Below are 12,951 nucleotides of genomic sequence, written 5' to 3' on the forward strand. Positions count from 1 at the left end.
CCTCACACAAATTCAGGCTCAATCCCAAATCCCCACACAAATTCAGGCTCAATCCCAAATCCCCACCTGGGAACCCACACAAGGGTCAGATTTAATCTGAAATTCCTACACAAGGACCAGGTTCAATCCAAAATTCCTACCCAGGACCAAGTTCAATCCCAAAACCCCACCCGGGACCCCAAAACCCCTCCCTGGGACCCCGAGAACATTCCCAAAGCCCATTTGAACATTCCCAAAGCCCATTTGAACATCCCCAAAGTCCATTTGAACCTTCCCAAAATCCATTTGAACATTCCCAAAGCCCGTTTGAACATCCCCAAGTGCATTTGAACATCCCCAAAATCCATTTGAACATTCCCAAAATCCATTTGAACATTCCCAAAGCCCGTTTGAACATTCCCAAAATCCATTTGAACATCCCCAAAGTCCATTTGAACATCCCCAAAATCCATTTGAACATTCCCAAAGCCCATTTGAACATCCCCAAAATCCATTTGAACATCCCCAAAGTCCATTTGAACATCCCCAAAATCCATTTGAACATCCCCAAAATCCATTTGAACATTCCCAAAGCCCATTTGAACATTCCCAAAATCCATTTGAACATTCCCAAAGCCCATTTGAACATTCCCAAAGTCCATTTGAACATCCCCAAAGCCCGTTTGAACATTCCCAAGCGCATTTGAACATTCCCAAGTGCATTTCTGCCCTGCTGACGGGTTAAAAATAGAAACCATCATCATCATTATTATTATTATTATTGTCCCGCGAGCAAATATAGAACGATCACATCCTCCCTTTGCTGAAAAACGACCCAGCAGGGACCTCCTGGAGCACAGCTCTCTATTTTGGGAGCGGGGGAACTTGGGAATTTCGAGCAGAACCCCGAAATTTGTGATGTTGACGCACTGCAGAGTTAAACACGCGTGGAAAATTCGCCTTCCCCCCTCCTCTCCCGGCTCCCCCGGGGTGGTTTTGTTTTTTTTTTTTTTTTTGTTCAGGATTTGGGGCTCGGGGAGGGTGCTGGGGCTTGCACGGCGCTCCCAGCGCTGCCCCGGTGCTGTCCTGGCAGGTGGGAACGGCCCCGACGCAGTTTGGGAGCGCTCCTGTCATCACTGGCAGGAAAATCCCGTCCCTGCTCTGCTTCCCGGAGCTCCGAGCTGTTGGAACAATCCTGGCCCAAAAGCAGCTCCAAGGGTTCCCCCTAAAGGGAAGAGCCCAGGGCAGGGCAGGGCTGAGCCCCCCCGACCCCTCCCCTGCTCCCATTCCCTGTTCCCGTCCCCTATTCCTGTTCCCATTCCCTTTTCCTGCTCCCATTCCCTGTTCCTGTTCCCATCCCCTTTTCCTGCTCCCATTCCCTGTTCCCGTCCCCTTTTCCTGCTCCTGACCCCATCCCCAGCTCCCATTCCCTGTCCCTGTTCCTATTCCTTATTCCTGCTCCCATTTCCTGTTCCCATCCCCTTTTCCTGCTCCTGTTTCCCTGTTCCCGTCCCCTTCCTCTATCCCCTTTTCCTGCTTCCATCCCCTTTTCCTGCTCCTGACCCCATTCCCTGTTCCCATCCCCTTCCCCTATCCCATTTTCCTTCTCCCATCCCATTTTCCTTCTCCCATCCCCTTCCTCTTCTCCCGACCCCATCCCCTGCTCCCATCCCTTTCCCTGTTCCCCTGTCCCTGTTCCTGTCCCCTTTTCCTGCTCCTGACCCCATCCCCTTCCCCTTTTCCCTTCTCCGGACCCGTTTCCCTGTTCCCATCTCCTTTTCCTGTTCCCCTTTCCCTGCTCCCATCCCCTTTTCCTGCTCCTGACCCCATCCCCTGCTCCCCTTTCCCTTCTCCCGATCCCTTTCCCCTACTCCCCTTCCCCTTTTCCTTCTCCCATCCCCTTTTCCCTTTTCCTGACCCCCTCCCCTGCTGGCTCCGGAGGATTGGGATCCTCAGCCTAAACTCGGTTTTTGGGAAGCGAAGATTCCTGCCCCAGCCCGGCCTTTCCGCGAGTGTTTGCGCTCCCACCCAGCTGGGACCCGGCCCCAGCTCCAACCCTTAATATTCCTCAGAAAATATTCCTCAGAAAAAAATTCCCCGGGAGAGGACAGGAATGCGGCAGGGTCACATCCAGCTGCTGCAAGGGAGGGGAAAATCCACGCGGGAGGGTCCCCTGATCCCAAAACAAATCAATTCCGAACCCAAATTCTGCCCCACAGCACCCAGGGACCGCTCCCATCCCAAATCAAATCAATTCCGAACCCAAATTCTGCCCCACAGCACCCAGGGACCGCTCCCATCCTAAATTGAACAAATTCCGAACCCAAATTCTGCCCCACAGCACCCAGGGACCGCTCCCATCCCAAATCAAATCAATTCCGAACCCAAATTCTGCCCCACAGCACCCAGGGACCGCTCCCATCCCAAACTGAACCAATTCCGAACCCAAATTCTGCCCCACAGCACCCGGGGACCGCTCCCATCCCAAATTGAATAAATTCCGAACCCAAATTCTGCCCCACAGCACCCGGGGACCGCTCCCATCCCAAACCAAATCAATTCCGAACCCAAATTCTGTCCCACAGCACCCGGGGACCGCTCCCATCCCAAACTGAATCAATTCCGAACCCAAATTCTGCCCCACAGTACCCGGGGACCGCTCCCATCCCAAACCGAACCTTCAGGAGCGGCCCCGGCCGGCCCGGGAGGGGCTGGGGTGGAAAGGTCACTCCAGCATCCCAAAATCTCCCCCCTCGAGGCCACCAAACCCCCCCGGGATGAGGGGCAGGGAATGCACAGAGCATCACTCACTGCACCCCCTCCCCTCCCCTCCTCCCCAAAACAAAACACACCCAAAAAAACCAAAACAAAACAAAAAAAAACAGCTCGGGAAAAACGCGACAGCGACTCCACAACAATTCCAGGGGGGGGAGGCTGCTCTGCCCCATCCCCTCATCCCCTCATCCCCTCCCTCCACCGGAGCCCCTCGGTGATCCCGGCCCAGGTGCCCCCGGGGCCATTCCCTCCTTGCATTCCCTGCACATCCCAGCTGGCATTGCAGCATTGCAGCATTGCAGCATTGCAGCATTGCAGCATTTCGGCATTTCGGCATTTCGGCATTTCAGCCCCCAGCCAGCGCCAGATTTCTGTGTGCTGAGCCAATGCACTTGGAAATACATGACGACTTCAGCAGATTAATTGGAAACACAGCCTGGGTGTTGCAATCCCAGGAACGGCTCCAATTTCAGGAACAAATGTTTTCATAGAATCACAGAGTATTCAGAGTGGGAAGGGACCCACAGAAATCATCCACTCCAAGCCCTGGCCCTGCACAGACACCCCAAAATCCCACCCTGAGCATCCCTGGGAGCGTTGTATAAATGTCCCGTCCCCCTCCCCTTGAGAATTTGGCAAAACTTCACCGATTTGCTGAACATTTCCAGCTAAACTGGGAATTTTCCAGTTTCCAGACTCCACTCACACCTGGGATTACTCTTTTAATGTGGTGTGTTCCAATTAAAAACCTTCTCAAGAAGATTTAAGGCACACCACAGAAGAAGAAGCAAGAAGAACAATTTTAGTTTGCTCCGTAAATCTCTTAAAACCTCGCTGGTTTTGAGCATCCCAGGGCTCTTCTCAGCCCCTCTGCAAAACCAAACCCAAATTTTTCCCCCCAAGAACCTGAAAACCCACCAGGGCTGGCAGAGGGATGATGATGATGGAGGATGGAAACCGTTCCTGCTTCCAAATTTTCCTCCACAGCAAAACCTCTCCCCTTGCAGGGTTTTCAGCATCAGCCGTTTTTCCTCTGCTCATTTTCTCTGCTCGTCCCTCTTTGCTGCCGACCCCTGCAACCCTTCAGGGGCTCGACCTGACGATATTGGAGATCTTTTTCCGACCTCCACAATTCCATGATTCTCCCCCTTTGCTGCCAGAAAACTGAAAACCCCTCTGGTGGTCGTGCTGTGGTTTCTGGAGCTCAGGGTGACAAGGGAAGGAGAAAATCTGGTCCATCCACCCTCAGAGCCTGGCAGGGAGCTCTGCTCTGGCATCCCAGGGCTCCTGAAACCCCCCAAAAAACCAAAAAAACTGTGTGGGATGTGGAAAGGGCCTGTGGCTGCTGCTGGAGGGCAAAGGAGGAGCTGGGGGCACCCGAGGGTGGGAGACAGCAAAGAGGGGGGAGCTGGAGATGGGATGGGAGCTGGAGAGAGGGATTGGATGGGATCTGGAGGGGCTCTGGTGGGAGGGATGGGAATCTGGAGGGAAGGATGGATGGGATCTGGAGAGAGGGATGGGATCTGGAGGGTCTCTGGAGGGAGGGATGAGCTCTAAAGGGGCTCTGGAGGGAGGGATGAGCTCTAAAGGGGCTCTGGCTGCTTCCCCAGACCCCCGCGGCTGCTGCACACACAGGACAAGGTGAATTCCTGCTTTGGCAGAGCTGGGAGGGTCTGGAACGAGCCCCTGCCTCGATTCCAGCGAGATAAAACACTTTTTGGATGTTCCCAGAGAGCTGCACCTCCTCTCCAGCTGTTTGGCCGCCCCTCTCAGCCCAGCCCTGCCAGAGCTGGAGCCCGAGCCAGGAGGAGCAGCCCAGGCTGCACAAACCCTCCCCAGAGCCCCCCCTGCCCCAGACCGGGCTTAAATCCACAGACCCAGCCCCAAACACGACTCCTTTCTTAGCCTTTGCCTCACGGAGTTTGGGTTTGTTGGTTTTTTTGGTTTTTTTTTTTCCCCTGCACGAAATCCACAATTCCCAGCCAGAAATTGGGGTGTGATTCCTCCTCCCTGCCATGAAGTCAAGCTAAATCAGAGCGTTCCTGCCATTAATTTGGATAATCAGACAAAACAAAAACCAGCGGGGTTTGTGATGAGATTTGGGAGCTTCGCTCATCCCGGGGATTTTTCTTTGGGGTGTCCCCACGCCCACGACTGCGAGATCCACGGGTTGATGTTGAGCACATCCAAAAAAAAAATGCCCAGACTGGGAATGGGAATTCTCCTCCGAGCCGGGCTGTGGGGTCAGCCTGGCCGGACAGGGGCAGAGCTCGGGCCAAGGCTCATCTCTCATTCCCAGGGTCAGGAATGTGCGAGAGCTGCTGCGAGGGGACGAGCACAGAAGGAGCCACGTGGACAGAGGGAAATGAGGCAGGGATCTGCCCCAGCCTCCCCCCCTGCAAAAATCGGGGAGATCCAGGAGGAGCACGCACGGCACCCGGCACACGCCCCCAGCTCCACAAATCCTTCGGCAAGTTCCTCTGTCCCACCTCCAGATGTGCCAGCACCTCGTCCTACACCCGGAGCCCCTCCCGGGCACACCCTGAACCCTCCTGGCACGTCCCAGACACGTCCACGTGGGGCTGGGCTGGTTCTGCCTGTGCTGGATCCCAAATCCTGCCCCAATTCCAGCCCCCAGCCCTCACCCCACTGATCCAGCTGTGCTCCCCCCCAATTCCAGCCCTCACCCCACTGATCCAGCTGTGCTCCCCCCTATTCCAGCTCCCAGCCCTCACCCCACTGATCCAGCTGTGCTGGATCCCAAATCCTGCCCCAATTCCAGCACCCAGCCCTCACCCCACTGACCCAGCTGTGCTCCCCCCCAATTCCAGCCCCCAGCCCTCACCCCACTGACCCAGCCCAGCCCCAGCTGGGACAGAGGCTCCACCCAGGCACAGTTGCTGTGACAGAAACCCCAAGAATGCAGCAGGGTCCCACCAAGGCAAGAACAATTCCAGACCCTCCCAGCTCCTGACGGCGTCTCAGGGGTTCGTCATCGGCGCTGATGCAGATCCACACCCCAGAGCACAAACGGGATCCCCATGACCCTACAGCAGCTCTGGGACCCTATAGGATTCCTGTGACCCTACAGGATCCCCGGGACCCTACAGGAGCTCTGGGACCCTACAGCAGCTCTGGGACCCTACGGGATCCCTGTGACCCTAAAGGAGCTCTGGGACCCTACGGGATCCCTGTGACCCTACGGGATCCCTGTGACCCTACGGGATCCCTGTGACCCTACAGGAGCTCTGGGACCCTACAGGATCCCTGGGACCCTACAGGATCCCCGTGACCCTACAGGAGCTCTGTGACCCTACAGGAGCCCTGGGACCCTACAGCAGCTCTGGGACCCTACGGGATCTCTGTGTCCCTATATCAGCTCTGTGTCCCTATATCACCTCTCACCCTACAGCAGCTCTGTGTCCCTATAGGAATTCTGTGACCCTAAAGGATCCCTGTGACCCTAAAGGATCCCTGTGACCCTAAAGGATCCCTGTGACCCTAAAGGATCCCTGTGACCCTAAAGGATCCCTGTGTCCCTATAGCAGCTCTCCTCTGTCGGGCTCCTCTGGCAGAGCTCTGCTCACAGCCTCGGCTCCAGCCTTAGGCTCAGCTCTGTGGGAAAGCTCGGCTTTGGAAAGGCTGAGCTCTCTGCGATGAGGTTTTGGTCATGCCCGGCGGTTTCCAGGGGGACGAGGTGGAGGGACCAGGCTGCTTTGGGATGCTGTGACCCCCCCTCCCCTTCCTGTCCCTCCCCCACAGCCCCGAGCCCTTCTGCTCTCACAGTTCCTGCAATTCCTGGCCCTGGGCTTCGAGGCTTCCTCCACCATCTGGGCTCCATTTAGGGGAGCTGATGTTTTTCACAGGGCTGTAATCTAAACTTTGGGATTGAGTTTACATCTCACATACCAGCGTCTCACCACCGGCTCTGGCGGCTGCCAGCCCTGAGCCAGCAGCTCTGGGTACCTGGGAACAGGGATCCCAAATCAGGGATCCCAAATCGGGGATCTTAAACCAGAGATCCCAAATCAGGGATCTCTAACCGGGGATCCCAAATCGGGGATCCCAAATCAGGGATCCCAAACCGGGGATCTTAAACCAGAGATCCCAAATCGGGGATCCCAAATCAGGGATCCCAAACCGGGGATCTTAAACCAGAGATCCCAAATCGGGGATCCCAAATCGGGGATCTCTAACCGGGGATCCCAAATCGGGGATCCCAAATCACGGATCCCAAACCAGAGATCCCAAATCAGCGATCCCAAATCGGGGATCCCAAATCGGGGATCCCAAATCGGGGATCCACCCTCAAGCCACCTCTGGATCTCAGGCACTGCCCCTGCCAGAGCCCAGCAAGCCAAGATTCCATTATTATTTAGTTATTATTCTGTGACCATTATTATTCTGTGACTTTTATTATTTTGTTATTATTCTGTGATTATTATTATTACTATTATTTTCTTATTCTTATCCTCATTCTTATCCTTATTCTTATCCTTGTCCGTATTCTTTTTCTTATCCTTTTTCTTATTCTTATCCTTATCCTTATTCTTATCTTATTCTTATCCTTATTAATATAATTCCCCCCAGGTATCCCCAAATGCCCAGAGCGCCCCCCCCCCCAGCCTTCCTCCACCCTCCTCATCCTCTGCAGGGCGGGCAGAGCTGCAGGCAGTGTCCAGAGGCAGCCAAGGCGGCTCGATCCCAGCAATCCACGAGGCTCAGCCAAACCCAAAAAATAACATTTTCATACTCTGACTTTTCAGGCAGGATTTAGTCATTTGTGGACACGAGGCCTTGGCTGCCTCTGCTCACCTACCCCAGCCTGGGGCTGTTTGTGAGGCAGAGGATTGGAAGGAGAGGGGAGATTTTGTGGTTTAATCCAGGTGAAAAATTCCTGCTCTGGTGGGGAAAGGGGGGATTCAGCATCCCTGCACTGCCAGGAGGAGTCACAACCATCCCACCCCCACAACCAAACCCAGCAGGATTTCTGCCCCGTCCACCTAAAAATGGCTAAAAAAATGAGTTTGGGGCAGAGGAGCCAAGCCCTGGGCTGGGCACGCTGGTGGTAAAAGGCAGAGGAGGGGATGAGAAAAGCAAATTCCACCCCAGCCTCGTGGGGCTGTGCAGGTCCTGTGGGATCAGCCCAGCACGGGGAACTGCCAGGAAAAAGGGAAGGGGGGATGGACCCAGGGAGAAGGGAAGGGGGGATGGATCCAGAAGGGGAAGGGGGGATGGATCCAGAAGGGGAAGGGGGGATGGATCCAGAAGGGGAAGGGGGGGATGGATCCAGAAGGGGAAGGGGGGGATGGATCCAGAAGGGGAAGGGGGGGATGGATCCAGAAGGGGAAGGGGGGGATGGATCCAGAAGGGGAAGGGGGGGATGGATCCAGAAGGGGAAGGGGGGGATGGATCCAGAAGGGGAAGGGGGGGATGGATCCAGAAGGGGAAGGGGGGGATGGATCCAGAAGGGGAAGGGAATTGGGGATGGATCCAGAAGGGGAAGGGGGGATGGATCCAGAAGGGATGGGGGGATGGACCCAGAAGGAGAAGGGGGGATGGATCCAGAAGGGGAAGGGAATTGGGGATGGATCCAGAAGGGGAAGGGAATTGGGGATGGATCCAGAAGGGGAAGGGGGGATGGATCCAGAAGGGGAAGGGGGGATGGATCCAGGGAGAAGGGGGGATGGATCCAGGCCCCAGGATATCCCTCAGGAACCCTCCATGCCCAGGATCCAGCACAAGCTCTGGTCAACTCCTCACCTTTGTGTGGGACCCAAACTTCCCAAGGCTTTATCTGCTGTCCCCTCCCTCCCCCCACGTTTGTTCTTGAACCAACTCTGGCCTCTTCTCTGCAAATCCTGCCTCTTATCCCAGCAAAGCCACACCACAGCTCCTGAGTGCCACGCTGTCCCACGGGATGGCAGGAGCTCATCCCCACACACCCTGTCTGCCTTCAAAGTTCATCCACCATGAGATCCCACCACGACCAGGATCCCACCACCATGAGGGTCTCACTGCAATGAAGATCCCACCATGACCTGGATCCCATCACCACGAGGATCTCACCACAGTGAGGATCCAACCACAACCAGGATCCCACCACGATGAGGATCTCACTACAATGTGGATCCCACCAGGATGAGGATCCCACCACGAGCAGGATCCCACCACAATGTGGGTCCCACCATGACCAGGATCCCACCAGGATGAGGATCCCATCACCATGACCAGGATCCCATCACCATGAAGATCCCACCATGAGCAGGATCCCACCACAGTGAGGATCCTCCTACAATGTGGATCCCACCAGGATGAGGATCCCACCAGGATGAGGATCCCATCACCATGAAGATCCCACCACTACCAGCATCCCACCATGATGAGGATGATGAGGATGTCACCACAATGTGGATCCCACCACAATGAGGATCCCATCAAAACCAGGACCCCACCAGGATGAGGATCCCACCACAACCAGGATCCCACAACCACGAGGATCCCACCACAACCAGGATCCCACCACAACCAGGATCCCACCACAACCAGGATCCCACCACAACCAGGATCCCACCACAACCAGGATCCCACCACAACCAGGATCCCACCACAACCAGGATCCCACCACAACCAGGATCCCACCACAACCAGGATCCCACCACAACCAGGATCCCACCACAACCAGGATCCCACCACGACACTTCTGCATTTTCACCCAAAGCATCCACGGGTTTTTATGGCGAGGGAACCATCCCAGAGCTTCCTAAGCCAACGTGGGACAGAGCTCGGAGACACGGCCAGGAATCCCTGAGACAATCCAGGATCAGCAGCACAAACCCATTCAGGCCATCCAAGTGCCCTGCAGGCACTGCAGCAGAAGTTGCACAGCTGTCCCGGGCTGGGAAGGACAGATAAGGCTCAAATGATTCATTCAGTGCAAACTTTTATTTGTTCTTGCTAACCCAGAGGAGCCAGCAGCTGCTAATGCTAAACTGGGCTGGCTCCCAAGCGCAGACAAAGGCCTGCAAAAATGGCTTTAAGGAGGAACTGACTGCTCAAAAAAAGCAATCCTAGAAGAGGGAGTTAGAAAGAGGGAGTGCAGCGCGGCGCAGGAGGAAGAGGAAGCCGGAGAGCACCTAAAAATAAATTTTAAAAAAAGCAGCGAGGCGCAGGACAAAGGCCCCGAGCGCACGTGACCGTTCCCCGCAGCGCAGGCAGGATGCGAGCTCGGAACACAACAATCCCAACCCAGCAACCCCAAACACCTCCCAGCTCAGCCGAAGCCACCACCAGCACCTTCCCCACCCAGGATGGGCTTTTATTTTTTTTTTTTTTTTTGGTCCCCCCCGTGCCATAAATCCTCCAGGTGCGGGATGCTGTCTGTGCCCCTCGCTCCGGGGTGGGATTGCACCTAACAGGGCAAGGCTGGAGTTAGAATAGCTGAAAAATGTGAAAGGAGCTGAAAGAAGTCTGGGAAATGAGGTTCAGCTTTAAAAACAGCCTCAAAAGTAGCCAAAGTCCTGTGGAAGCACCACGCAGGGGCTCCCCTGCATCCCCCCGGGCTGTGCCTTCACCAGATCTGAGCAGGGTTTGCTCTGAACCAGCCAGAAAATGCAGCAGCCAAAGGAGCCCGGCCTGTGCCTGCAGCTGCAGCTCCTGTCCCGGGGCTCCAAGGCTGCAGAACGACCCCAGCTGGGACCCTCCTGCAGGACATCGACCCTCAGGGTCCCGAGCCTGCCCTGCTGGTGGCCACCAACCCTCAGGGTCCTGAGCCTGCCCTGCTGGTGGCCACCAACCCTCAGGGTCCTGAGCCTGCCCTGCTGGTGGCCACCAACCCTCAGGGTCCTGAGGATTCCACCACCACGAGGATCCTACCACAAGCAGGATCCACCAGGATGAGGATCTCACCACAATGAGGGTCCCATCACAACGAGGACCATCCACCCTGCTGGTGGCCACCAACCCTCAGTGTCCAGAGCCTGTCGTGATGGTGGCCACCAACCCTCAGTGTCCTGATCCTGCCCTGCTGGTGGCCACCAACCCTCCCTGCCCCTCTCTGCTCGTGCCCCCCGGACCCTGCGGGATCCCCACCCCACGCCAGGAGCGAACCCCGCGTTCCCTCCCCGTGTTTATCCCGCAGGATTTTCCCCGCAGCCCCGCAGGGAAGGAACAAACCCTCAGGGAAGGGAGCGGCACTTACAGGACGGGCTGAACATCACCGAGATCTCCAGCCCCGAGAGCATCCAGAGAGTTCCGCTGCCGGGAAGCCGCGGCTCCGCATCCCACATTCACTTCTGCTTCATCCCTGCCTCCCACCTCATCCTCGGAGCGGCATCCGAGCCGCGTCAGGCACAACCGAGGCCACGGAAAAGTTTCTCAGAATTGACTCATCCCGTCCCGGAGCGCTCCGGGATTATTTCATCCCCGCACAACCGAGGTGAGGAGTTGGGGGGGGGGGGGGGTCTCAAAACCCGCAGCCGAGCTGGGCTGTGCCCACTCCGACCCTTCGGAGCCACCCTGGGCCAGTGGCAGCAGCAGCCGCTCGCCTCTGGTGCTCACGCCGAGGTCCCTGAGCTCATGACTGAGCAACGCCGGCGAGCCAAGAATAGAGAGAGAGCTTGAAGTGAAACCTCCCGGGATTGGCAGCTATTTCGGGCGCGCTCAGCCGCCGGGGCTGCGTGACATAAGAGGATATAAAAGAGGAAACTCTGCACAACAACTCTCACCTCGCCGAGACACACTCGGGGAGAAGCAGGTAGGGCTACCTTAGGGCGAGCTCAACGCCGTGACGGCCACCGAGGCCACCCCTGCTCCTCCCGACCTCAAATTCTCGGCACATCGGGACTCCCCCCCACCACCCCAGGACCAAAAATCCCCGAGCATGGCCGGGGTTGAACCCTGGTAGTGCAGAGCTGCAGTCCAGTAGCCCAGTGTGGCTTCTCCGTGCTGGGATGTGGCCAAACCCCAACGCAAACCCGGCTCAACCCACGTGGAGCTGAGCCTGTCGCCACAGGTTCAGCCTGCCCAGGCACCTCCGAGGAGCAGGAATGGCTGAGATCCCGCTGGAATTGCAGAAATTCTGCTGGAATCGCAGAGATCCCGCTGGAATCGCAGAGATCCCGCTGGAATCGCAGAGATCCCGCTGGAATCGCAGAGATCCCGCTGGAATTGCAGAGATTCTGCTGTGGCCAAGGGAGCCTCAAAGGGAGCCAACAGCATCGAGGCAACCAGAGCACCCTCAAAACCCAAAGTCTAAAACCCAAAATCCAAAGCCCAAAGTCCAAAGCTCAAAACCCAAATATCAAAGCCCAAAGCCCAAAACTCAAAATCCAAAGCCCAAACCCCAAAGCCCAGCTTTGCCCCAGCAGCCTCTCACAGCTCCAAGCTCAGCCCAGCCCTGGAAGGAAAGGCTGGGATTGCACCCAGCCACCAGATGTGGGGAGGAAAGATCTGCTCCTGGTTAACAACCAGCATCAAAACTAACATTTAAATTTAAATTTAAATGGCAATTCTGGAATTGCATTTGATTTGAACCCTTAGATACTGGGAAAACAAATGCAATTTGCAGTTTCTGGAGATCAAAGTCAGCACCTGAAACCAGTCCCTGCCAGCTCACAGCGTGTCCACCCTGTCAGCAGCTGCATTTGAATACTCGTGATGCCAGCGTGCTCTGCCTGCTCACTCACAGCCCAGAAATTTGCTTTCTCCTGGGTTTTTGGGCAGGACTAAGTCACCAGCGGGGTTAATTAGGAGGAAATTCCTCCCTGTGAGGGTGGGGAGCCCCAGAGAAGCTGTGGGTGCCCCTGGATCCCTGGAAGTGTCCAAGGCCAGGTTGGGCAGGGTTTGGAACAACCTGGGACAGGGGAAAGTGTCCCTGCCATGGCAGGGGTGGCACTGGATGGGATTGAAGGTCCCTTCCCACCCAAACCATCCCATAATTCCATGAAACAACAGAATTTCCCAAACAGCTTCGTCTGTTTTAAAAACACCCCCACCCCACCCCAAAATTTACCCAGGGGGGGACAGGGCACCTCTGATCCCATCCCCCATGCAGACAGTGACACCCAGCTGAGGCCTCCCAGTTAAACCCCGACTCCAAAGGCTGCATGAACCATCCCAGGGCACAGATCTGCTGCATGGGCAGTTCCATTATCCCAGCACTGCTGTCCCCGTGCCAGCAGGTGACACGAGCCAGAC

The 12,951-nt window shown here is 56.2% G+C and overlaps 1 protein-coding gene across 2 annotated transcripts in view; it reads right to left on the reverse strand.

Annotated features, from left to right (window-relative positions):
• Nucleotides 1-11,577, reverse strand: part of HDAC7 (histone deacetylase 7) — a 55,285-nt gene extending 43,708 nt beyond the window's left edge. For both annotated transcript variants that reach the window (XM_088180758.1, XM_088180757.1), the window contains exon 1: nt 10,955-11,577. In XM_088180758.1, the coding sequence (XP_088036884.1) occupies nt 10,955-11,042 (88 nt within the window). In that variant the 5' untranslated portion in view covers nt 11,043-11,577. The remainder of the gene's footprint in view (nt 1-10,954) is intronic.
• Nucleotides 11,578-12,951: the final 1,374 nt, after the last annotated feature.

Source organism: Sturnus vulgaris, chromosome 30 (genome assembly GCF_052056855.1).
Source record: "Sturnus vulgaris isolate bStuVul1 chromosome 30, bStuVul1.hap1, whole genome shotgun sequence".
NCBI lineage: Eukaryota > Metazoa > Chordata > Aves > Passeriformes > Sturnidae > Sturnus > Sturnus vulgaris.